The sequence below is a fragment of the Chlorocebus sabaeus genome, chromosome 5, assembly GCF_047675955.1.
Source record: "Chlorocebus sabaeus isolate Y175 chromosome 5, mChlSab1.0.hap1, whole genome shotgun sequence".
NCBI lineage: Eukaryota > Metazoa > Chordata > Mammalia > Primates > Cercopithecidae > Chlorocebus > Chlorocebus sabaeus.
The window spans coordinates 54,574,610-54,600,438 of record NC_132908.1 but is presented as its reverse complement, the minus strand read 5'-3'; the positions used below and the strand labels follow the sequence as shown (position 1 = coordinate 54,600,438).

The 25,829-nt window shown below is 55.6% G+C and overlaps 1 protein-coding gene across 2 annotated transcripts; it reads left to right on the top strand.

Annotated features, from left to right (window-relative positions):
* The first annotated feature begins 931 nt into the window (after window positions 1–931).
* CCDC102A (coiled-coil domain containing 102A) lies at window positions 932–24,407 on the top strand. Of its 2 annotated transcripts, none has more exons than XM_038008446.2 (9): window positions 932–1,120; window positions 8,855–9,586; window positions 11,362–11,588; window positions 15,626–15,734; window positions 17,944–18,060; window positions 18,409–18,618; window positions 20,210–20,380; window positions 21,222–21,325; window positions 23,858–24,407. In XM_038008446.2, the coding sequence occupies exons 2-9, from the start codon at window positions 9,002–9,004 to the stop codon at window positions 23,985–23,987; spliced, it is 1,653 nt and encodes a 550-aa protein (XP_037864374.1). In that variant the 5' UTR covers window positions 932–1,120; window positions 8,855–9,001; the 3' UTR covers window positions 23,988–24,407. The 2 variants fall into 2 exon arrangements, with proteins under 2 accessions (XP_037864374.1, XP_007991634.1); XM_007993443.3 differs by lacking the exon at window positions 932–1,120 and adding an exon at window positions 1,175–1,557.
* The last annotated feature ends 1,422 nt before the right edge of the window (window positions 24,408–25,829 follow it).

The window sequence follows — 25,829 nt, the reverse complement described above, 5'->3', positions numbered from 1 at the left end:
GTTCAGGTGCACCATCAACTCAGTCTCCACCACCTTCCCCAGCCCCATTTCCACCTCCAAAAACTCTGGGCAAGACCTCTGGGCTCTTGACCCAAGGCTGTTACTGACTGTAGGACCCTGTGCAAGTCTGAGCCAAGAGCCTCTCTGAGCCTTCACTTCCCCAGCTGTAAAATGTGGATGCCCTTGTCCTCTGAGTACTCAAACCGCATACATCCCCTATCTGTCTCTGGCTGGTGAACAGACGCTGTCAGCATTCAGCCATGCAGAACAAATACAAAGCAAATGAATCGACAAGTGAAACTACCAGTCTTGCAAAGTGTGGGATTTCATGAAGTTGGTGGAAGCAATGCAGGAGAAATGGAACAGCCGCTGCCCACAGAGAAAGGGAACGTCTGCAAGGGAAGTGACCCAGACCCGAAAAAAATCACTGGACTATCAAAGGATTCAGAGTGATCCTAGAGTTTGAGGAAGCTTTCAAATATTTTTGCAAAAATGACTCTTACTGCAAAAACCAAATCAGAAGGGAAGGATGCTACATACTCAACTACTACAAGAAAAAATAAGACTTCCAGTGTTAACATTTGATTCATTCTTGGTTCATTCTAAGGCGTGCGTGGTTGCAATCATAATCTAAACTCTGTTAATCATGGGGTAAAACTAACTTATCTTTGTAATATTTAGCTTCTTTTTCTAGGTAAAATCCCAATCAGGCTGGCTTTTTCCACTGTCTTGGTGAATTTTTGGTCTTCTTTTAAATAGATTCACCTCGGGGGCCTTCCAGGGTACAGGATGTGGTGGGGAGTCCTCCAGACGCCTGTCCCCGCTTTCCAGCCAAGATCACAAACACCCTACCCCCAAAACATACGGGTGCCCCCGAAGGTGCATTACCGTAATTCCCCAGGGCCTGCTAACCACCATCGCGATGCGGAGAAAAGCCTCTGCCCGCCGGGCCGAGTGCTCCCCGCGCCCCCCACTTCTTAAGCGCGAGGCTGCTTTCGTCAACCCTTTTGTTGTACAGAAGGAGAAACTGAGGCCCGATGGGTACAGACTTGTTGGCCCACGTCCACTTGGTGGCAGAGCTGGCCCAGGGAAGAATGCAACTAACAACAGTGAAGACTTGGTAAGCTCGCTCCACGTGCCGAGCTGGGACCCGCGGTGCCCGTTTCTGTGGGGGGCGCCTCGTACCTAGTTGGCGCTGAGGAAACCTGAACCAAGAAAGCCGAGCCCCCCCACTCTCGGCCCCTCATGGGGGTGGGGCCTCCATCGGGGTCCGGCCAGCTCTGCAGCAGAGCCCACCGCCCCGGCCCGCACCCCTCGCCCCGAAGTTAGGCTAGAGCCCTCACCCCAGCAGCTTGGCGGGCCGGGGTCACAGCGGGGCCGCAGCCTGCGACCGCCTCGGGGGCCCCGCCGCTCCCCCTGCTTCCCCTCCCCCCAGGAGGGAGGAGGAGACTCCGCGGCCCTCCCTCGGCCCCTCCAGCGGCGGTCGCCGCTGCACTGTGCCCGCTCCACCCCGCCGCGGCGGCTCGGACGGCCGGAGCCCGCGGGTCTCGGCCCGAGGTGAGTGGGGGCGGCAGGCGGGGGGCGGCAGGCCACAGCTGCCCGGGAACTTGCTCCAGGCCGCGCGCCTTCCGCGGGAAAGAAGGGGTTAAGTTGTGGGGCGTGCTGGAGGAGCAGACACAGTCGGGGCGCCCGCGGCAACCCCCGAACTCAGAGCAGAACTTTCTAGACCCCTCCCCGGACTCCCTCACCCCCTGGAACCCCAGGTCTCCAGTGGGGAGGGGCCGCGGGGAGATGGGGGAGGGGAGGCGCCTCCGGAATGCCGCGGCCCGGGCCGGACGGGAGGGGGCGGCGGGCGGGGACGGAATTTGGAACTCTCCCGGGGGACCCAACGTGGTAGCCATGGCGAATGCGGGATGGACGGGCGGCGCTGGCCAATCAGAACACGGCGCTCTGCCCAGAGCCGCGGCGGCTGCCAATGGGGGCCTTGCGGTGGGGTGGGCGGGACCGCGCCGCACGGGCCGGGAACCCCCTCCACCCTCCGCCCGCCGCTAGGGGGAGCCGGGCGGCTAGCAGGGCCGGCAGCCTAGGAGGGGGCGACTAAGTGAGGACTAAGACGACGCAGCGCTGGGGCTTCAGTTTCTCTACCTTAGATGGGGGTAGTGTCTACCTCCCCACCCCCGCTCTGCCAGGGCTTTTGTGGGGGTTGGATTGATTTGGGTTGGCGAGGTCTGCCCACCTGTTAGAGCGTTCAGGAATCTTTTTAGTGCCTCTCCCCATCCTGTAGGTAGGGAAACTGAGGCCCAGAGAGGGCAGAGACTTGCAGATATCACACAGCATATCAGTGACGGAGCTGGGACTAGTGGGATGTCTGCTGTGCAAGAGTGACAAGTTCACGGTGTTGCCGAGAGGGGTGGGGCTGGGGTCGGGGTCGGCTCCCATGAAGGTTCACGCCGCCATCCCAGCTGTGCGTATCCACTTCGCCTGGTGCCTGCTGACCCCATCGTGTAGGTGCTCTGTGTAGGTGGGCACTGTGCCCCTCATCGTGTAGTACCCACATCGTGTAGGTGGGCATTGTGCCCCTCAGGTGGTCAAGACCCAGGAGAGGAAGCATCCCATCTCCAGCTCCCTACCCTGGCCTTTCTGCTGGTCTACGGTGTGGACACAGACACGTAGCTGTACCTCTGGGCCTCAGTTGGTTCATCTGTAAAGAAAGGAGTTCAAATCAGTGATCCAGGCTGTCTCTGTGGCTCCTCAGTCTAAGATAGGGGTACCTGGGAACAGACCAGGGGTGCCTACCCCCGGGCTCAGGTCCAGCCTGGAGGCCTAGCCTCCATCCCTTCCCTCCCCGCCAGCCAGCTCCCCCAAGAGGTCCTACAGCTGGAGCCTGGGCAGCAGGTCACAGGGACAGGTGCCCGCAGTCTGTGGGCTGACCAGCCTTGGGCCCTGCACTTATTCAATCAGGCTGTCCTCTGTGGTTTCCCACTGGGCTCTGCTTTCTGTCCGCAGCCAGGCCTGTGGCCATGGGCTTGTCCCAGGGCCCTACCTGAAAGGCTCTGGGAGGATCTACAGGGTTTCAGACCTGGGGGAAGGGGTTGGGCCACTGGGCTCCCCATCCCTTCAGCTGGCCCCTGTCCAGGCCTTGGCATTACTCATTCTTCTCACTGGATATGGAGAGACCCATCCAAACATTCTGAGGACAAAACACAACATTGTTTCCCTCTGGGTCAATTAGGCTTCCCCAGGTAAAAGGTGGGACAGCTGACCTGGCCGTGAGACGACCTCTTACTCCGACCATGGCCACAGACAGGCTCAGATACCTACCTGTCTCAGAGCCTGGCCACAGACTGACTCCTGATCCTTAGGATGACTCAGCCTTCCCAAACTCTGCATGGTCACAAGGGTACCCCTAAGAGTGGTACTACCTTCTTAGGGGTACCTTCCATCCCTCATGCATCTGCTGTATGCTGGGCCCAGTGCTGATGCCCTCACTTGTGGACTTCAAAGTGAAGGCTTTGCTGTAGAACAGGGAGGTGCCTGGTGCTTTGGGAGCATACTCTGTGCAGAGGTTAAAGGCTTCCCAGGGGAGGGGACACTGGAGGTGGGTTTTGAAGGATGTGTAGGAGTTTCCTGATGAAGGAAGGAGAGATATTCCAGACAAGTCCACAAGCAACAGGAACCACTGGTCACTTTCTGTGGGCAGGGCTGATGAGGGCCTAGCCTGGAGCAAGTGTCAGACCAAAATATTCCTGTTTCTGTCCTGGAGTGAGCTACCAGTGAGCACAGCTGTGAGGCTGGGGTTCAGGAGCCCTGGTTCCTACTCAGCTTTGCTGCCCAGCTAAGGGGATGTAAGGTCATAATTCAGTCTTCTGCTCTCCAGCCCACCAGCTAGCATTAATCAGTTAGTATCTGTGGGGCCTGTCCTAGAAGCTCTAAGTGGCACGAGTGTCCCATCTGGATGGGGGAAGCCTGTACTGCCAGGAGACGGCAGCTTGCCAGGCCCGGCTGTGGGAGGTTGTAGGGCTGTGCTCCCCAGGTTGGGGGGGTGGTTGGGGAGATCAAGGCATTTCCTGGAGTTGGTGGCAGCTGAACTTGCAGATGGGTGGGGGTTCTGGAGTCTGGGACAGGGGCATTTGGAATATAAACCCAGAGACTTAAAGCAGTAACAGCCCCGTCTGGCTGTTGGGAGGCAGGACAAGAGAGAGTGGGATAGGAAAGGCTCCCTGGGGCCTGTGGTGGCTGGTCCCACCGTGACCTGCCCCTTGGTGAGGCAGTGATGCCAAGGGAACAGGAGGCCCCACCCCACACACATACACACCTCATGGAAAGAGGGCACTGAGCCTGCTGGAAGGGGTGGGCGGGGCAGCTGGGGCATCTCCATGACTGTGGGCCACGCTCTGCGCTGCTGCTGCCCCTCAGTGTGTGCGTGCATTACTGGGGCTGTGTGTGAGTGTGAGTGTGCACGTGTTACTGGGGCTGCATGTGAGTGTGTGCATTACCGGGCCTATGTGTGTGTGAGTGTGCAGGTTACTGGGGCTGTGTGTGAATGCGGGTCCCCAGGGCTGTGTGTGTGTGTGTGTGAGGGTGCAGGTTACTGGGGCTGTGTGTGAGTGCGGGTCCCCAGGGCTGTGTGTGTGAGTGTGTGCATTACCGGGGCTATGTGTGTGTGAGCGTGCAGGTTACTGGGGCTGTGTGTGTGAGTGTGTGCATTACTGGGGCTGTGTGTGAATGCGGGTCCCCAGGGCTGTGTGTGTGTGTGTGCGTTACTGGGGCTGTGTGTGTGTGTCCCCAGGGCTGTGCTGTATGAGTAGGGAGGGATGGGGGGAGGTGTTGCTAGGCAGGGTCTGGCTGCCCTTGGGTCTATGTGGGAGTGCAGGATTCCTGGTGTGCTGGGGGCGGGGTGGGCTTCTCCAGAAAACTCCTGAGGACCCTGACCCCACCCCTTCCCACACACCCGCTCCAGGGGACCCTGGGCCTGAAGTACAAAGGTGGGAGTGCTGTTGCAAAACCTCCCTGCCCTGCTGTGCCCCTTTCTCCTCCTTCCTCCTAGGAGGGGCCTGGCCAGGACGCTGGGAAGGAGAACGAGCTGAGTCTGGATCCCCCATCTCTGCCTTTAGCATGGGTGCCTGGAAGCCATTAGGGGCCTGGGTGGTGCCTGCCCTGGCCCTGCGCAACAGGCTTGGATTCCTGGAAGGAGCCGGTGGCCCTCTCCGGGCCAAGCCCTGTGCCAGGCCTGGCAGCTCCCAGAGGCAGGGAGGATGTGGCAATGACCCCCTCCCTGCCAGGCTCCTAGTTCAGGGGCTGCGGGAAGGGCCCAGGCAACAGGGCCCAGGCCCCCATACCCAGCACAGCTGCTGGCTGGCACTCGGGTTTCCTGCCTCCTCCTCCTCCTCCTCCTCCTCCTCCTCCTCCCCCCTTCCCCCGCAGGCTCTCACATTGTTTTTCTTTTCCAAGAGCTTCTCTATGTGCAGCTAGGCCAGGAAAATGAGGAGTGTGCGTGTCTGCGTGTGCGTGTGTGTGTGCGTGTGTGTGTATCTACTTCTCCTGGGGATGAGCGTGTCTCCTTGCATGTCCTTGTACCTGTGTGTCAGTGTGCTGGCATGTGTGTGTCTTCAGGTGTGTCTGTGTCTACAGGCGAATGTCTCTCCATGCACCCGTGTAGTTATGTGTGCCTGTCGGTCCATCTGAGCATATGTGTATCTGCCCCTGGGTCTTCGCATCTGTGCATGGGATTGCATGTCTGTGTGTGCACAGATGTTTGTGAACACACACGGGCATCAAGGCCAGCGAGCTCACTGCACAGGTGGAGAGACTGAGTCACAGAGGCACAGGCTGCTAGGGATCTCCCGGGGTATCAGTGCCTGGATCTGTATGGCTGTATCTGGGTGTGTGACACAGATGTTATCAGGGTCAGGATGTACACGTTGTGTTTATGGAACTGTGGGTAGTAAGAAAGCAACGCCAAATACTCAAATACCCCAAACGATTAAAATGCAAATTCTCAGCTCCACACCTACCAAACATGACTCTCTCGGGTATGGGGCCAAGTGTCCGGGTGAATCTGAAGGATACCCTGATGAAGAAGCAGTGGTCTCTCTCACACGTCCTCCCTTCTACACATGGGGAAACTGAAGCCCAGAAAGGGACAGTGGCTTACATAAGGTTGGTGTCAGAGCTGGGCCTAGACCTCATGCATGGTAAAGGCAGACAGACAATAAACGAACAGCAAATGGCCTAGAGAAATGCAGTGGAGTCGCTGAGCAGCACGGAGGAACCTTGACAAAAGGTCATGAATTTTTAAAAATACTGCTCCACGTGGTGGTGTAAACCTCCAATGCCCGGCTCCACAGTTGAAGGTAAGCGCAGGCAAAGCAGTGGAGGGAACAGGGTTGGTGTTTGCCAGGACAGTCCACAACAGGAGGGGCCTAGGGCACGGAGGGGGCTGGCAAGGGAGAGATGAGGAGCACAGAAGGTGAGCTGGGAAGGAGAGGGACATGGGGGTGGGCAGTGCAGTGGTAGGATCAGTGGCTTGTGGCTCCTTGCTGGGATTGGAGAGTATTTGGAGTTGAATCCTAGAAGGAGTAACCTTAGAATTGAGGCTAGGGAGGAATCGGTATTGGTAATGACACAAGGGGTGGCCACCAGAGTGGTCAAGTTCTTATAAGCAACTCTGGCTGTTGCTTTTGAGAACAGATTTGAAGGAGGCAAAAGTGCATGATGGGCAGGGAGGTGGGTATGGGTACTGTTGCCCAGGTGAGTGAAGGTGGTGTGGACCCTGACAGGTTAGTGACTGTGGACAAAGAAGGTGGATGGAAGGTAGATGCAAGGCAGACAGACTGACAAGGTTTGGCGGTGGGTGGGGGAGGAGAGAAGGCAGATTTCAGGGGCCCCCACAGCTGGAAGGAGTGAGGAAGTGCCTTCTCCCTGAGGAGCACCCAGAAGGAGCTGGTCATGGGGGGAATGGAGGCAGCAAATTCCATTTTGACCAAGACGAGCCTGAGTCGTCTATCCCGCATCTGGATGGAAGTATGGCAGGCTCTGAGGGCAACCTGGGCTGGAGAGAGACTCGCGGTTGAGGACATAGCGAGATGGCTCCGGCAGGGATAGCGTGAGAGGAGAAGGGGGCCCAGGGCTGGATGACAGCAGCAGTCGAGGGTTAAGCCCAGGGGGTCCACCTGGGAGGCTGACGAGCAGCTGGAGAGGAGGGGAAACCTGGAGAGGAAGACGTGGAACAAGTGAGGCAGGGAAGCAGGTGCCATGGTAGGTCCACAGGGCACACCGTCACAGGGGACTGGAAACCAGCCTGCCATAGGTGGCTGGGTGACAGAGCGCCAAGGAGGTAGATGGAGTGGAGACAGTAAGTGTGGACCACTTTGGAAGGGCCTTAAAAGGGAGGAGCCAGGGGAGGGGAGAAGAAGGTGTCAGGAGACACTTCAGCAGGGGTAAGGCCCCTGGAGAGGACGTCACTGGCTAGTGTGGGACAGGCAGGAGGTGGCCTTCGGCTCAAGGAGAACCCCTCTGTCCTCTCAGGGGCAGAGAGGAGGGGGCCGTGGGGCTTGACAGCTTCCTTTTTCACTGCAAACCCTGACGTTAGATCATCTGCCAAGAATGAGGTGGGTTAGAGATTGGAAGAGGGTGGAGAGGGGACACAGAAGGCTGCCAGGCAGCCTTGGGGACAGCCAGTGCTGAGAGTCCTACCGACAGTGCACTGATCACTCAGAAAGGGTGGGTCTTCGGGGCAGGTGTGAAGATCTGTGGACCAGGGCTCTCTGCCTAATGGGGATGGAAAGGTGTCCCAAGGGGCTATTGGTGGGTGGCAGTCAGCAGAGGCCACAATGGAGGGAGACTGGGTCAGACTGGGGACAGAGAAGGACATGCCTCTCATTTATTTTAAGGCAGAGGCATGGCCCATAAATGGCAGAGCCCATTGCTGGGCGATGGGGAGGCTGAAGTGAGACACAGAGAACAACAGAGATGTTTGCAGTGAGTCAGGGTGTCAGGGAGTCAGGGAGGGGTGGTTCTGGCAGAGAAGGAGAGTACATCCTGCTGTACTCTCAGAAGCCCGTGCCATCTGAGGACTGGTTTATTTCCATCATCATCCCCAGCGCGTGCATTCATTCAGCAAATCCTTACTAGAGTTTGCATTTGGACTCATAGATACCATAAATAGAGATAATCATTTTCTTCACCTCCACTCTTTAAGGAATAAATGAGATCGTTCACCTAAAGCCCTGGGCACAATGCCTGGCTTGTGGCCTGCCCTCCACAAATATCATTGTCATCATGTGTTGGGACTAAAACAGTGGCCACGACCCAGTCCTAGACCACAGCCAACTCTCACAGCCTTGGGTTAAGGGTACAGAGCAGACACATAAATGACAGGGTAAGTTAGTGCAGTGATGGAGACACATAAAGGGCTGATGGACCTGACCTGAGATGCTCCAGGAGGGCTTCCAGGAGGAGGTGATATCTCAGAAGAATTTTAAAGAAGAGTTAGCCCAGTGCAGGAAGAGGCAGGCTCCTGGCACCAGCCCAGTGCCCCTGCGTGAGTCCCGTGCGGAAGTGGGATAGTAGTATAGTATAAGCCATCAGTGTTCGAGATGGGACCTGTATGATAAAGAACAGATCAAGGTTTCAGATCAGCGCCGCTAGGTGAAGGGATTGGAACGGGAGTCTGGAGGCCATCGATGAGGCCTTTGCGGGCCCTTGCTCCACCAATCCTGCCTCACTGGGACTCTCCTGGAACAGAACTCACTCCTCCCACCTTGGCCGTTCTGTTCTCTCCGCCTGGCCCTTAGCGCGGCTGATCTTCCAGAAGGACGGTGGTCAGTCCAATAACGGTTGCGTTCTTCCGCAGATCCGAGGAGGCGTCCTCCACCCTGTGGCCCGGAGAGAAGCGGGTCGCGGCGCCATCATGCACAGTGGTATCGCGTCCGCCGCGGATCCCCGGAGCCGCCCCTGAGCCCGGCCGCGAGTTCGAGCCCAGGGCCCGCCCGGCCGCACCATGAGCCACGGGCCCAGCCCCCGGCTGGCCGAATCCCCGCAGCTGTCCAAGGGTAGCCTCCTGACCATCCTGGGCAGCCCATCGCCGGAGCGCATGGGGCCTGCCGACTCCCTGCCGCCCACGCCGCCCAGCGGCACGCCCTCGCCCGGGCCGCCCCCCGCGCTGCCCCTGCCCCCCGCGCCCGCGCTGCTGGCCGACGGCGACTGGGAGAGCCGCGAGGAGCTGCGGCTGCGGGAGTTGGAGGAGGCGCGGGCGCGGGCGGCGCAGATGGAGAAGACCATGCGCTGGTGGTCGGACTGCACTGCCAATTGGCGCGAGAAGTGGAGCAAGGTGCGCGCTGAGCGCAACCGCGCGCGCGAAGAGGTGCGCCAGCTGCGCCAGCGCCTGGACGCGCTCACCAAAGAGCTGGCGGGCGCACGGCGCGAGCGCCAGGAGGCACAGGGAGAGTGCGAGGCACGGGGCCGCGAGCTGGCGCGGCTGAGGGGCGCCAGAGGCGTCGCCGACCAGATGCGCGACGGCCCCGAGCCGGAGGCGGAGCGCGAGCCAGTGCGTGACGTCGGATCCGAGAGGCCGCCCAGCAGCCAGGTGCGCGGCGCGGGCGGGGCGTTCGCGCCCCAGTCTCGAAGTGGGCGGGGCCGATTGGCCTGAGCTGCTGGGCTCAGAAACAAGCTAGTAAAGGCCTGGCCTCCTGGAGGTTTCACTTCTCCAGGTCGGGTTCTACCCTTGTGGGGCCTCACATCATCTTCCTTCTGGAGACCTCAGGGTGGAGAATCCCAAGTTCTGTGATATCTCCACTCCCACACCTGATAAGTCAACAGAACCAAGGAATCATCCCCTTTGAGCAGGAGAGGGATCCAGCAGCTTGCATGGAAGTTAGCTGATTCGTAGCAGAGCTGAATCCATTGATTCAATCAGAGCTGAGCGGTGGGGGAAATCAGGGCACTGGGATCACAGAGGAGGTCCCTGACGCAGGCTTCACAGAAGCTTTCCTGGAAGAGGGCACATTCAAGCTGAGACTAGAATGGTAAGTAGGAATTAGCTGTGAAAAGTGCCAGGAGGGCAGGACGACGTGACTCGTACCTGGAGTACCAGCTGCTTGGGAGGCTGTGACTGTGGCAGGAGGATCCCTTGAGCCCAGGAGGTCGAGGTTGCAGTGAAATATGATTATACTGCTGCAGAGGGCACCCTCTCCTGAGCCAGCAGGCCTGTTACCAGGAAACCACCTAGGGGCAGGGTCCAAGCTCAGCTCCCCAGCTCAGTCCCCAGCTCAGTCCCTGGACAGGCCAACTCTTCCAGATAAGACTGCCCCCTCCTCTCTCCTGCCCAGCCCCCTCCACCCCATAGGCTAGCTGGGGCACTGCTGCCTCCTGTGGCTGAAGTCCCCTCTTCCCTGGGGCGACCTGGTGTTTGGAGGTGGTGTTCACTGTGCACAATGCGTTCCTGTCCTATCCTTGTTCCAGTTGTCCGTCACAGGCCAGAGGGTTGTGGGCAGTCGCAGGAGCCCTAGGCTTGCAGTCTGAGTTTGTCCTCCAGCCCAGCCTCTTCATGCTGTGGCCCAGAACAAGTCCTATCTCTCCCTGTTCTCCATTCGTAAAACGGGGCTTTGAACCAGTTGCCACCCCCACCTGGATAATCTGAGATACAGAAGAGTAGCTCTCACTCCTCAGGGAGTCCTCAGGGCCACCACTGCAGTCCAGCTAGAGAAACCGAGGGCTGGGCCAGGAAGAGGTTGGCCCGGATTCATCTGGAAAGGCTGTGGGAGAAGCTGGAACAGGGGCTGTGGTCCTTGTGGGTTTGTGTCAGAGACAGGCCTTGGGGATGGCAGGGGCAGAGAAGAAGGGGAGGATGGCAAGGGGGAAGGGGTCTCGGTCCTGGGTTCATAATTTCTCACTGCTTCCTGTCTGAGAGCTGGCTGTCCTCACAGGCACTGCTTGCCCATGTCACCGGTCGCCCCATGCCTTACTGTTTGCCCCTAAAAAAACAGGATCTTAGAGCTGGAATTCCTTTGGAAGGAATCTAGGCTTACACCATTACAGGAATTCCTGCTTCAACATTTGTTCCCATCAGTGCCCCACTATAGGTTTGCATACTTCCGGTGACAGGGAGCTCACCACCTCTCCTGGGGAATCTTCTAGGATACAGGGAAGCATGGCGGCTGACACTGCAGCTCCAGGAGGTGAAGGGGGAGGCCCAGAGCAGGGCGTGTCTTCCTTCTCCAGAGCTGGAGAGGCAGGCAGCAGAAGAGGAAACTGAGGCCCAAAGACACTGTGTGACTTGCCCAAGATTACCCATCAAGCTGATCTCAGACCCAGGGCCTGGCTTGGCGGCCACTGCTCCAGCCTCCACCTTGGTCCCCGCAGGAACTGGAGCTGGTGGAGAGCCTGCTGAAGAGCATGCCGGAGGAGTCTGAGGACTGCTGGGAGGCACGCAGCGTTGGGGCCGGGGGCCCGCGGGGCAGCTCAGGCCGCCAGGAGCGGAGCCGGCTGCCCTGGGAGGACACAGCTGCCACAGAGGAGGAGGCCTCCAAGTTGACTGCCCTGCGGCTACGACTGGATGAGTCCCAGAAGGTGCTGCTCAAGGAGCGAGAGTGAGTCGTGGGAGGCAGGAGGGGGCAGGGGCAGGGCCAGGTGAGCACCCTCAGAATGACAGAACTTTAGACTCGCGAAGATGACAGGTAGTGTTTAGGCTGTGTCTTGGAACTGTAGAGCAGTGGTGTTCCACCCGAGAACTCAATGCAAGTTTTTATTTCTTCATTCAAATAATACGTTACTGGGCACCTGTTCTGGACCAGGCACTGTGCTCAGCCCTGAGGATACAGCCATAAATAAGACAGAAGCCCTTGCCTTCCTGAAACTTACTTTCTAGCTGGGGGAGAGGGCTGTGGGCAGGGTAAAAGCAGGGAATAGAGACAGGGAAGTTGGTAGGTTGCTGCTGGGACCTTGGTTTTGTACCTGTGAGTTTGAGATGGCAGGGAGGCAGCTGGGGAAGTGAATGAGTCTGGAGTTCATGAGACGGTCCTGTGCTGGAGGTAAAAATGCAAGAGTCACCAGTGAAGAGATGATATTGAAAGCCATGAGCTGGGCCGGGTGCGGTGGCTCACCTGTAATCCCAGCACTTTGGGAGGCTGAGGTGGGCAGATCACTTGAGGTCAGGAGTTCGAGACCCACCTGACCAACATGGTGAAACCCCATCTCTACTAAAAATGCAAAAGTTAGCCAGGCATGGTGGCAGGCACCTGTAATACCAGCTACCCAGGAGGCTGAGGCAAAAGAATTGCTTGAAGCCGGGAGGTGGAGGTTGCAGTGAGCCAGAATTGTGCCACTGCACTCCAGCCTGGGCAACAGAGCAAGATTCTGTATATTAAAAAAAAAAAAAAAACCATGAGCCTGGCCAAGGGCCAAGGAGTGAGTGTGGATAGGGAAGAGGTCAGAGGATCCAGCCCTGAAGTGCCAAGTTTAGAGGTCTGTTAGAGGAAAGGGAAACAGCAGAGGAGACAAGAGAAGGAAGCCGGGCTGGGGAAGGGGAACCACAAGAAATGGTTTCCTGGAGGACACAGTGATCAGTAAGAACAGGGCTGAGCCCTGACCATTGGATTTAGAATGTGGAGGTAACCAGTGACCTTGATCAGGGCAGTTTAGAGGGCACGAGCTTGATGATAATGAATATTCTGCAGTTTTTCTGTCCAGAAATTAAATACATCAATAGCATAACCTATCTACATACCCCTTTTTTAAAAAATCAATATAATGGCCAGGTGCAGTGACTTATGCCTGTAATCTTAGCACTTTGGGATTCCAAGGCAGGAGAATTGCTTGAGACCAGCCTGGGCCACACAGCAAGACCCTGTCTCTACAAAAAAAGACAGAGCGTTACTCTGTCGCCCAGGCTGGAGTATAGTAGCACAGTCTCGGCTCACTGTAACCTCTGCCTCCCATGTTCAAGTGATTCTCTTGCCTCAGCCTCCTGAGTAACTGGGATTACAGGCATGTGCCACCAGACCTGGCTAATTTTTGTATTTTTAGTAGAGACAGAGTTTTACCATGTTGGCCAGGCTGGTCTCGAACTCCTGACCTCAGGTAATCCACCCACCTCAGCTTCCCATAGTGCTGGGAATACAGGCATGAGCCATTGTGCCCAGCCTACAAAAAAAAAAAAAATAGCTGGGAATAGTGCTGTGCCACTGTAGTCCCAGCTACTTGGAAGGCTGAGGCGGGAGGGTGGCTCGAGCCCAGGAGATCGAGGCTGAGGGAGCTATGATTGTATGATTGCACCAGTACCCTCCAGCTTAGGTGACAGAGAGAGACACTGTCTCAAAAAAAAAAAAATCAGTATCATGCCTCTGTGAAGATGTAGGCAGAGATCAGGATGATGCTTCTGTGGACATCGTTGCATCTTTGGTCAAGGAATACCAAAGATGGCCAGCAAACTGCCAGAAGCTGGGGGAGATGCATGGAACAGATTCTTTCTCGCAGCCCTCAGAGAACCAGCCCTGCCAACAACTAGATCTTGGACTTCTAGCCTCTAGAAATATGAGAGAATAAATTTTGACTGTTTAAGCCAAACAAGCAAAAAAATCAACCTAGTGCACTAACTGAAATATAAAGTAGAAGTGAAAGTAACTTTTTTTTTTTTTTTTGGAGACAGAGTCTCACTCTGTTGCCCAGGCTGGAGTACGGTGGCGCTATCTCGGCTCACTACAATCTCTGTCTCCCTGGTTCAAGCCATTCTCATGCGTCAGCCTCCTGAGTAGCTAGGACTACAGGCACACACCACCACGCCCAGCTAATTTTTTGTATTTTTAGTAGAGGCAGGGTTTCACCTTGTTGCCCAGGCTGCTCTTGAACTCCTGAGCTCAGGCAGTCCACCTGCCTTGGCCTCCCAAAGTGCTAGGATTACAGTATGAGTCACTGCACCCAGCCTGAAAGTAACTTAAAATACACATGTTGTGATATGGAAGGGCTTGGGCTAGCTCCTCCAGAAGAAATGATGAAGTGGTCAGAGTGGGTGTCTTTACATGGGATGATAGTGACGATAGTTACAACAGCAAACACGTAGCACATGCTCTGAGTCAGGTGCTGTGTTGAAGGCTTACATGTATCTGCACATTTAAGTCACCTTGCAGGACAGCTACAAAGGCGGCTCATGCAGATATGCAGAGTTAGCAACTCAAAGACACAAGTAGTGTCACTGTGAGGATGAGGTTTCTTGAGAGACGAACAACCTTTGGTAAAGTTCTGAACAAAGAAAAGTGCAGCCAGGCACAGTGGCTCACGCCTGTTATCCCAGTACTTTGGGAGCTCGAGGTGGCACAATCGCTTGAGCCCAGGAGTTCAGGGTTGCAGTGAGCTGTGAACAGACAGGAACAGGGTGGTCTTTGACAGACAAACCTGGGGTAGAGCGGGAGGGAGGTACTTGCCCAGACATGCCCAGTGCTCTGGAGCCTTGACCCCCTCCCCACAGTATGAGCTGGGCACTTGCCCTTGGGTAGGGAGTGCGGTTCCAGGGAGTGAGCTGTGATCGGCGCTCCAGTCTCTGGAATGCAGAGCCAGATCCTGTCTCTAAAAACAAAGAAAAGTGCAGTCTTCCCTCAGTTCATACAGTGATTCCATTCCTAGAAAATTCAGTGTATGTTAGTATAAACATTACTTTCTGTTTCGATGTAAATCAGAGTGAGGCTCTAGGCTCAGCTCATCTCCACCCTGAGCAATGTCCAGTGGGCTGTGCGTGCATTCGGTAGGATGCAGAATGCATCCTGATGGGCAGAACGCCCAGGGCATTGCAGGGAGTCAGGCACCCTGGCCCCCGCCCACTAAATGACCCCTAATCACGGGGATAGCCAACAATGTCCCCATGGGTTTTCAACATGCCTCCTACAGGGTGACGTCCCCTCTGGGAACCCCATATTGGAGGCATGGAGTTTTCCACTCTCAGAGAGGCCAGTGTGGTGTGGGGTTATGAAGGGCAGCGTGCTGGAAGGTGATGCTGAGCTCAGCCATTGGTGAGCGCCTACTCTGCCAGGGCCAGGCATCATGCTTGTTACCTACAGTGCCTCATTCAAGATCAAGGCAGGGTGGCGGTTATGGGAGGATGTAGGGATCCCACACAGTGACGATGGCAAGAGATGACCCTCTCTCCGGGTCACTGGACCGTGTTTTCCAGTGTTTCTATTTGCAGAACCATGTGTTCAGACCAAGCCTTGCAGGGAACATAGTCTACAAAACAGACAGGAGCAGGGTGGTCTTTGACAGTTCTTCGAGAAGAACAAGGTGGGGCAAGGAGTGGAGTGGTCAGTGCTGGGGCTGCCACCTCCTGGAGCCATTTTCAGATGAGCCTGGAGTACAGCAGGAGAGAGGTTCTTGCCCGGGGATGCTCAGTGCTCTGGAACCCCAACCACCTCCCCGCAATGTGAGCAGGGCACTTGCACTTGGATAGGGAATGCAGTTCCAGGAGAACTGCAAAGCCAGGGTGCTTGTAGCCACATAGGGTGCCTGGGCCTGAATACCAAGGCAAGGATTTTGGACTTGGGCTCAACAAGTGCAGAGGGTACATGGCAGGGCCACCCTTGGTGAGGACTCCAAGCAGAGGGCCTCGGTGGGCTCACCCCTGTGTCTGTCCCTTCCCTAGGGATAAACTGGCATTGAGCAGGAACATTGAGAAGCTAGAGGGGGAGCTCAGCCAGTGGAAGATCAAGTATGAGGAGCTAAGCAAGACCAAGCAGGAGATGCTCAAGCAGGTGAGTCTTGGAGACCAGAGGGGCTTCCTGGAGGTGGCAGGATCACACTGTTGAATTTCAGTAGTGGAAATAGAAGAGATAATTCATTCATTAATTCATCTGACCATCTGACAGTCGTTTTTTTTTTTTTTTTTTTTTTGAGACGGAGTCTTACTCTGTCGCCTAGGCTAGAGTGCAGTGGTGTGATCTCAGCTCACTGCAACCTCCACCTCCCAGGTTCAAGTGATTCTCATGCCTCAGCTTCCCGAATAGCTGGGATTACAGGCGCCCACAACCACGCCCGGCTAATTTTTGTATTTTTAGTAGAGACAGGGTTTCACCATGTTGGCCAGGCTGGTCTCGAACTTCTAAACCCAAGTGATCCTTCTGCCTCAGCCTCCAAAGTGCTGGGATTACAGGTGTGAGCCACCGTGCCTGGCCTTATGTATTTATTTATTTATTTAATTCTGAGTTGTTCTGAGTGTTGGGCAGGCACGGTCCCTGCCTTCAGGAGCTCACTTTGTGGGGGCTGAGGGCAGGGGAGACCGACAGTCACCAGGCAGATTCATGAGTTATGAGAGAGTCAAAACAGAATGAGAGAGATGGGCTGGTAAGTCAGGAAAAGCCTAAGAAGGTGGCATTTGAGGCAAGACCTAAAGGGGCTAGAGGAAGCTGTCCTTGAGAAGATACAGGGGAGAGTGTTCCTGGCAGAAGGCACAGCGATGCCAAAGTCCTGAGGCAGGAACAAGCCCAGCACGTGCAGGAAACAGGGAGGGCCAAGTGTCTGGAGAGCAGGAAGTGAGAGGCGAGGCCGCAGGAGGGGGCCTTGTAGACCAAGATGAAGAGGAGGAGTCTGGATGTGGCGTTCATTGGGTTCCTATCTGTACTAGGTGTCACTGAAGCCTCATGGCAGTCCAGGGAGCTGAGTCCTCATATCCCTACCTTACAGATGGGGAAACTGAGGCTACAGTGCAGGTGTGGGGGCTCAGAGTAGGCTGAGTTGCCACTACTGCCTCCTGTGCAGGCCTCAGTGGCCACCAGAGGGCGCAGCCACCCACGGAACGCCGCACTGGATCAGTCAGTTTCTAGCAGCTGGGAGGATCACAGACCTTTAGAGTCTGAAACTGTCCTGGAGGTGACCGAGACTAGTCTTACATGAGAATCTCTTAGGAAATCTCCTAAAATACAGATTCCCAGATCTCACCTCCACCCTCCTGAATCAGCACCTTTCAGGGTTGGGTCCAGGACCCTATTTTTTATTCTTTTCAAATTATGAAGTATAATCATTTGAAGAAAAGCAAATGAAACACAAATGTACAGTTTAGTAGAAAATTATGAAGGTTCTCTTTTGTATGTGGCGTTTCTCCCTCAACACTGTGTGTTGAAAACTCATCCATGTGTTGCAGGGAGCAGCAGTTTGTTGGGGTTTGCTGTATACCACAAGAAATGTTATTGTCTTAAATGCATGCCAAGCAATTTTGATGCATCTGTGTGCAGAGCAGTGTTGGAATCAGTCACTATACACTGAGGGCAGCCCTGTGCCCAGGCCATACAACGACACAAAAGTGGACAGACACAGAAGCTCCCCATCCTCCCAGGCTAGCTTTCCAGTGGGGAGTGGGATGAGGAGGCCCCTCCTCCAAGCCAGGTGGACAGAGGAGGCATCCCTAAGGAGGGGACCTTTAGGTCAAGGTCTGAGAGTAAGAAAAATCAATCCTATGAAGTGTCTCAGAAAGAATGTTCCACGCATGTGCAAAGGCCCTGTGGTGGGCAGGAACTTGGTGTGTCTGAGGAGTAGAAAGGAGTCCATGGTGCCTGGAGTACAGTGAACTAAGGGGAGAGTGGTGGGTAGGCACCCAATCGTGCAGGGCTTTGTGAGTGTAGAGAGGAGCTGGACTTTACCCTAAGATACCTGGGAGCCATCAGAGGCTTCGTGGGAGGAGGGTGGTATGATTGCATTCATCTTTGTTAAAAGCTCCCTCTGGGCTGCTGTTGTGGAAAATGGGTTGACGGAGAAGGGCCAGGAGTAGACACTGGGAGGCTAGACAGTAATGAGGGAGGAGCGGAAGTGGTCAGATTCGAGGTCTGTTTGGAATACCTGGTGCCTGCCCCATTTGGGTGCTGCCTCAGGCTCTGCGCTGAGCACTCCTGCACTGGTGCCTACCCCTGGAGCTGGTTCCAGGCTGTATCCTAGTGGTTCTCATGAGCAGGTGGGGCCTTATGCTTGCAGCTCAGCATCCTGAAGGAGGCACACCAGGATGAGCTGGGCCGCATGTCTGAGGACCTGGAGGATGAGCTCGGTGCACGCTCCAGCATGGACCGGAAGATGGCCGAGCTGAGGGGCGAGGTGAGGCCATGGATGGGACCCAGGAGGACTTGGGTTTAGGGGTCCTGGGGCCCTGCCTCCATCAGCGGGTCACTGGGAAAAGGGCAGGGGCCAGGCCTATGCTCTGAGGGGGGCCAGCCACATCCAAGGGTGTCCTGATCTGCAGGAGGCAGGCCTCTCTCCCATACAGAGGCCAGAAGCGCTCTCACATCCTGTATACCATGAAATGAGCCCAGCTTAATTATAGCCAGTGCAGCTGGATCTGCTTCCTGGAGCCAAAAATGGCTCCAGGAGGTGGTGGGGGCATCCAGCTCAGGCCCTGCATGCCCCCTCCCCTGGGAGTCCTCACTCTGCCCTGCCCTGCTGCAGATGGAGCGGCTGCAGGCCGAAAATGCCGCGGAGTGGGGCCGCCGGGAGCGGCTAGAGACAGAGAAACTGGGCCTTGAACGGGAGAACAAGAAGCTGCGGGCACAGGTCGGGGACCTGGAGGAGGCGCTGGCCCGGCGGCGGCGGCAGACAGCCAGTGCACTGGACTGTGACCTGAGGGCCAGCCAGGCCGCACTCTTCGAGAAGAACAAGGTGGGGCAAGGAGTGGAGTGGCCAGTGCTGGGGCCGCCACCTCCCAGAGCATAGCCTCCCTACTGTGTGTCAGGCCTGGTGATAATTATGGTAGCTGCGTGTATTGAGCACCTTGTGTGCTAGACCAGTTAGTACTTATAGTAGCCACATTCATTGAGCACTTACTGTGTGCCAGGCTCCACTCTAGGTGCCAGGGACACAGCACTGAGCAGACAGATGTGGCCTCCCCTCTTCCCCTCATGGAGCTGAAGGCTCACTTGGGGGATGTGCACGTGGCTGTCTCTGTCACACAGATTCATGCCAATCACACAGCTTCATGGTCACCAGCAAGAAGAGGGGATACCAGGAGACCTGGCTTAGGCCCACGGTCCTGGAAATGTCTCCTGGAGGCAGTGAATTTTAAACTGAGTTCTCAGCTGGGCGCAGTGGCACACACCTGTAATCTCAGCACTTTGGGAGGCTGGGGCGGGCCTGAGGTCAGCAGTTTGGGACCAGTCTGGCTAACATGGCGAAACCCCATCTCTACTAAAAATACAAAAATTAACCAAGCATTGTGATGGGCGCCTGTAATCCCAGCTACTTGGGTGGCTGAGGCAGGAGAATCGCTTGAAACCAGGAGGCGGAGGTTGCACTGAGCTGAGATTGCACCACTGCACCCCAGCCTGGGTGACAGAGAGAAACTCTGTCTCAAAAAAAGAATAATAAATAAATAAACTGAGTTCTCTAGGAAAAGCAGCTGTTGACTGGTAGTATGTGGATTTAGGGGAGGGGATGGAGAGAAGTTAGGACTAACATGAACAAACGTCCATGGTGAAAGAGACACAGAGCTTTGGAGGAACAAGGCCAGTGTGCTGGAGGGGAGTGAGCAGGGGGATGTGGTAGGTGAGGCAGGAGTGGTGGGCCTCCTCAAGAGAGTTTAAAGCAGGAGGAAAGTGTGAGCAGGCTGTGTGGACAGAGGATGGGAATACAGACTGGGGGGAAGCTGTTGACCTTCTCTGGACAGCAAGAGAGGGAGGAGACCTGGACCAGGTTGCAGTCGGTAGAGATGAACAAAAAGGATGGACTCGAGACTTTCAGGCAATGCCTATTCCCATTTTACAGATATGGAAACTGAGGCTTGGAGAACTCACAGAGCTCCAGAGTGGGCACCTCTTTTGCTGGCTGCCCTTCCTCTCCCCAACCACTCTGGGCTCTGAGACACCCACCTACTCCCCAGCCTAGCTCATTCGCAACCCAGGTCTTTCAATGCCATGTATATGCCCCTGAAGACTCCAGACCTCAGCCTTCCCCAGAAACCCCGATTCTGCTTCAACAGCTCCAGGGCAGATCCAGTAGCATCTGAAAGTTATACATCCAAACTGGAGCCACAGATTCCACCCACCCAGCCTTCTCACTCCCTAGAAGGCACCTCCAGCCTCTGGCTTCTCAGCCAAACCTCTAATGCTGATATTTCAGACAGCAGATGGAGAGATTCTGGGAAGGAGAGACACCCAGCATCCCTAGAACTGCCTGACCTCATGGGACTCCCTGGCATGGCGCCCAGGCTGATACTGATCCCCCCTCCCTCCCACCCCATCCCTGTGCCCTGCAGGAGCTGGCAGACTTGAAGCATGTGCATGGCAAGCTGAAGAAGCAGTTCCAGGAGAAGGTGGCAGAGCTGGCACATGCCAACCGGCGGGTGGAGCAGCACGAGGCCGAGGTGAAGAAGCTGCGGCTGCGGGTGGAGGAGCTCAAGAAGGAGCTGGCCCAGGCTGAGGACGAGGTGAGGACCACGGAGGGGCAGGGGCAGCCACACACCTCAGCCGGGGAGGAGTGGGGGCCGCAGGGCACTCCTGACCTCTCCATTCTCAGCCCCTGGTGCCCGGCACAAGCCTGGCTCTCAGGAGGTGCCCAGGGTAGAGTGGGTAGGTGTGTGATGAATGGATGGCAGGATAGACATGTGGGTGGGAAGATGGGAAGAAAAATGAACAGAAGACAAGATGGATGTGTGCATGGATGAACCAACCGATAGATGAAGGAATGAGTGGATGGAGGAATGGGAGAGAGAGGCAGGGCGGGCGGATGGATGGGTGGTTCCAATGGATGTATGAACAGATGATGGCTGGATGGGTAGACAGTGGACAAACGGATGGACAGCTGACTGGGTCAGTGAGTGGAAGAACGAATGGAGAGGGAGAAAGGCCAGGTTGACGGGAAGATAGGTGTGTCTGGGAGAGCAGGAAGGCATGGCTAGGCACGCTGGATGGGCAGCGGATTAGATGAATGGATGGGGAGTGATGGGTGACTGTCTCCGTGGGCAGATGAATATCTCCCTGGACGAATGGTCAGATGGACAGACTGATAGGAGGTGGATGGCTGCATCAGTAGTGCAGGGCTTGGGAGGATGGGTAGATGTGCAAGAGGAGGCAAAGGGGATGGAGAGGAACCGAAGGGATGCTTTTCTGGAAGAGGTAAACCTTAGCCTAGGCCTGAAGGAGCAAACGCTGTGGGAGGAACACCTTCTCAGGGAACAGCGGTGGGAGTGGTTGTCCCTGGGCGGGTGGCCGGCCTTGCCCAGCCCTGGGTGACCCTCATGCTCTCGGCTCTGCTCACCCCCCTCGCAGCTGGACGAGGCCCACAACCAGGCACGTAAGCTGCAGCGGTCGCTGGACGAGCAGACGGAGCAGAGCGAGAACCTGCAAGTGCAACTGGAGCACCTGCAGTCCAGGTGGGCCCCGGGCAGGGAACAAAAACAGGGCAGAGACTTCCAGCCAGGCAACCCTCCAGTCAGGGATGGAGCCCAAACCAAGGCTGGAGGGGGAGACGGAGAAGGAAGAGATCCAGGTGCCTGGAGCCAGAATCCTTTCCCCTCTGGGCAGGAAGGGCCAGAGCCAGGAAACCAGGGCAGGGGGTGCAGGAAGTCAGGCCAGCTGCAGGCCCTGGAATTGTCTTCTCTAGTGGGAGGGCTGGTGGGCGGAGTGAGGGCCGGAAGGGCGGGCTGGAGAGGTCAGGCCCCTGGCGGGGGTAGGGGGTGGGGGGGCAGTGGGTGGGGCCAGCAGGGCTCCAGAGTTAGGGACAAGAAGAATAAGCAGTCCTCAGGGTTACTGGGCCCAGGTGACACCAGGACATCAGGGATCTGAGAGACTGGCAAGCAGGAAATCGTGCAGGGGCCCCCGGCCTGGATCCCCTCCACTGCCAACAGGCCCCACCCAGCACGCCCTGCCTCCCTCCCCCAGCCCTGTCTCCTTCCCAGCACTCCGTGAATCACAGAGCCAGGCGATATCAGAAAACTTCAGTCCAGGTCCCTCCCACTTCACAGCTGGGAGGCCCAAGGAGCATTGAAGCCACAGCATTGACCTGTGCCGGCTCACAGAATTGACCTGTGCCGGGCCCTGAGAATGCATTTACTTGCATTCTCTTCTTTCGTGGAATAGAGGTTGCCCGGTTCTGCAGCCAGACTGCCTGAATGGTGTGAAGCCTGGCTCAGCATTAGCAGCTGTGTGGCCTTGGGACACTTATTTAACCTCTCTGTGTCAGTTTCTTCATCTGTAAAATGGGGATGGTGATAGTTCTTACCTCTTGATTGTTGTGAGCATTAAATGAGCTGATCCATTCTTATGAAAGTACCTGGAGGTGAGGCGTGGTAGCTCACACCTGTAATCCCAATAGTTTGGGAGGCCAGGGCAAGAGGATTGCTTGAGACGAGGAGTTCGAGACCCGTGGGCAACATAGCAAGACATGTCTACAAGAAAATACAAAACATAGCCAGGCATGGTGGTGTGTGGCTCCACCTACTTGGGAGACCGAGGCAGGAGGATCACTTGAACTCAGTAGTTCATAGCTGTAGTGAGCTGTGATGACACCACTGCACTCCAACCCGGGAGACAGAGTGAGATCCTGTCAGAAAGAAAGAGAGAGAGAGAGAAAGAAAGAAAGGAAAACACCTAGCACATAATAAATGCTGAGTAATTGTCAGCAGCTGCTGCTATTACTACTATTACTACTACTGCTGGGGAGGGGCTTATATTTGGGTTACATATTGTGCTTAGCATCACGCTGCTTCTGAGAGAAAGGAAAGATGTTTTTTCCTAGGGGGCTGGCAGGAGGAAACTAAGGCCCAAGAGGGTAAGTCTTTCCATGGCCACACAGTTCGTGGGTGGCCAGGCAGAATCACCCCTGGCCATCAACCATCCAAGCCCTTATTTACTGAGCATTTACTATATGCTGCTGTTTGCTGAGATCTTGTGGCTTAGAGTATGTGCTGCAGAGACCTGACAGCCATTGTCCCATGCTAAACTGAGCCTCGATTTCCCCACCCGCCTGGGATGATGCCCATAAAGTGTTGCGCAGGGGCCCAGGCATGGGTCCAAGTCAGGAGCCATGCCTGGCTGGCTTTGCCCACTCTGACCCCACAGGACACACCCTTCAAAAGCCCACTTAGCCTTGGGGCTTTCCCGCAGTCTGGGTCACATTGTTCAGGAGCCATAAACTCCAGAAGTGGGCAGGCAGGCTCTGCTGGGCCTCTCAAGTGCTTCCATCCGGGAGGGTGGGGCCACCCAGGACCGCTGTGTCGTTTTATTTTCCAACTTTCTGTGCTTTAATGTTCCGGGGACAGCTCACTAAATCACTGTGCAGTAATGGCAGCCCCCGCCTGTGCCCCTCCCTTGCGTGTTAATAATTCATGCCTTCCAGTAAGATGCAGCCGGGGTGGCCACTTTGCTGGGGGGTGGGGGGAGGGATCGGCATTTCCTTCACCAGCTCTTCGTAGAGTCAAAGTTTTGCTCGTAAATTTTGACTTTAGGAATTTTAATGTGAGGAAGAACTGGGGCTGAGCCCTTTCTCACTGACACTGGGAATGTAGAGGGCTCAGCCCACCGCCACCGTCGCCACCACCCAACTCTGCTGCCTGTGCTCTGAGAGCCAGGCTTGGGTTCAAATCCCGCGGCATGACCTTGAGCCAACTCCTTCACTTCTCTAACCGCCCAGCTGCTCTGGCACCACCCACTTCAGTTCAGAGCTCTGCCCCACTCCCCACCATCTGTGTGACTTTGAGCGAATGACTTCACCTTTCTGTGCCTCGGTTTCCTTGCTTATAAAATGGGGGTGATAATGGCACCTCTATCATATAAGGAGATTACAGGAGATGAGACAGCAGGGAAAGCGCCAGGGAAGGCTTAACTGCTGCTGCACCAGCTGCAGCCACCTTATTGGAGGACTGCCGGCCAGGCTGCTCTAACCTCCTGACACCCCAACCCCGCAGGCTCCGCAGGCAGCAGCAGAACGCTCCCCTCTTCGGGAAGATCCGCAGTGCTCGCTTTGGCACCGAGGAGGCCGGGGATGGAGCCAGCGACCTGGACGAGGACGAGGACCTGCAAATCCAGGTGGCCTAGAGCTTCCTGTGGCTGGCAGGATGGGCTGTCCCACACCTGCCCAGGGTCCAGGCTAACCAGCCACTCAAACTGATGCAGCGCCTAGGCTCACTCTGGGACCAGTCCCTGCCACAGCCGACTTTCTTCTCTCCTGGGGATGGTGTCAACAGTCCCACCTATAAACGCCCTGTGGAAAGGAAGCCTATGTCATATATATATATATATATGTATCTCCAGGAGTCTTTGGACCCATTTGGTTTTATAAATACAGGACAGCTCCAAGGCCCAGTCCAGGTGACCTCACCCACCCAGGACTTCATGCAGGGCTGGGCATGTTGGGGGAGGTTGTTGGAGCCCCAGCCTGGGCTGCCTCTCTAGGCTTCGCTGTTCATCATACAATGCAGTGAACCCAGTTCTTTGTAATAAATGAAGTTCAAGTTCTTGGGGCATCTGAAAGTGTGGCGGATGTGGGCGGGAGATGTGGGGGACGGCATCCGCCTACACCTGACACTGAACCAGAGCTCAGGAATGTCAAGTAACTTAATAAATGAGTCAATGTGAAGAAGAAAGAAAGAATGAATGAGGCCAGGCACGGTGGCTCACACCTGTAATCCCAGCACTTTGGAGTCCAAGGCAGGTAAATCACTTGAGCCCCGGAGTTCGAGACCAGCCTGGGCAACTTGGCCAAACCATGTCTTTACTAAAAACACAAAAATGAAAAAAAAAACACACACACACACACACACAAATGAGCCAGGTGTGGTGGCGGTCGCCTGTAATCTCAGCTACTCAGGAGGCTGAGGCAGGAGAATCGCTTAAAGCCAGGAGGTGGAGGTTGCAGTGAGCCAAGATCACACCATTGCACTCCAGCCTAGGCAACAGAGCAAGACTCGGTCTCAAAAAAAACCCCACAAAGAATGAATAAACGAACATCTGAGCTGCTGAGCAGTCTGGTATCCACTCCTGTGGTGAGGAGGAAGAAAGTATAGTGCGTGTCTACTCTAGAGACTTCAGTTCTGCCACCCGATGGATTCATGTCTCTGCCCCTTATTAGCTGTGCAACCTCTGGGAAGTTACTTGCCCTCTCTGAGCGTCAGTTTTTTCATTTGTAAGATGCCTCAGCTGTCACAAGAATTAGATAGGTTAACCCAGAGCTCAGTAAAGGTTGGCTATATTAAATACCTAAAGGTTTTCCCTGGAGAGGAGGAATTTGCCAGATGGGCGCAGGGGATGAAGTTCAGGTGATTGATGGAAGTTTACCTAGAGGTAGGTGTGGACACAGTAAATAACAAACCCTTTTCTTTTTTTCCCCAGCCCTGCCCTAGGTAGCAAAATTACAGGCGGTTTTATTTTTGGTACTTAATTTCTACACCTTCCATAACCAGCAGATTTATGTTAAATCTGATGGAAACAGTGATTACAAACATGGTAGCAGGTCAGGCATGGTGGTTCACGCCTGTAATCCTGGCACTTTGGGAGGCTGAGGCAGGTGGATCACCTGAGGTCAGGAGTTCAAGACCAGCCTGGCCAACATGGTGAAACCCCGTCGATACTAAAAATACAAAAATTAGGCATGGTGGCAGGCACCTATAATCCCAGCTACTTGGGAGGCTGAGGCAGGAGAATCACTTGAACTCAGGAGGCAGAGTTTGCAGTGAGCTGAGATCGCACCACTGCACTCCAGCCTGAGCAACAGAGCAAGACTCCGTCTCAAAAAGAAACACAGTAGTATACACTTTTGATCTTTCACAGTCTAGGTAGCTTTCAGGGCATCTGCTCTTTTGATAGGACCCTGTAGTTAAATTCTCAATACCCGGGCCTACTTTCTGCAGAAGGAAGCATTGCCAGAATTATTCTAGCATA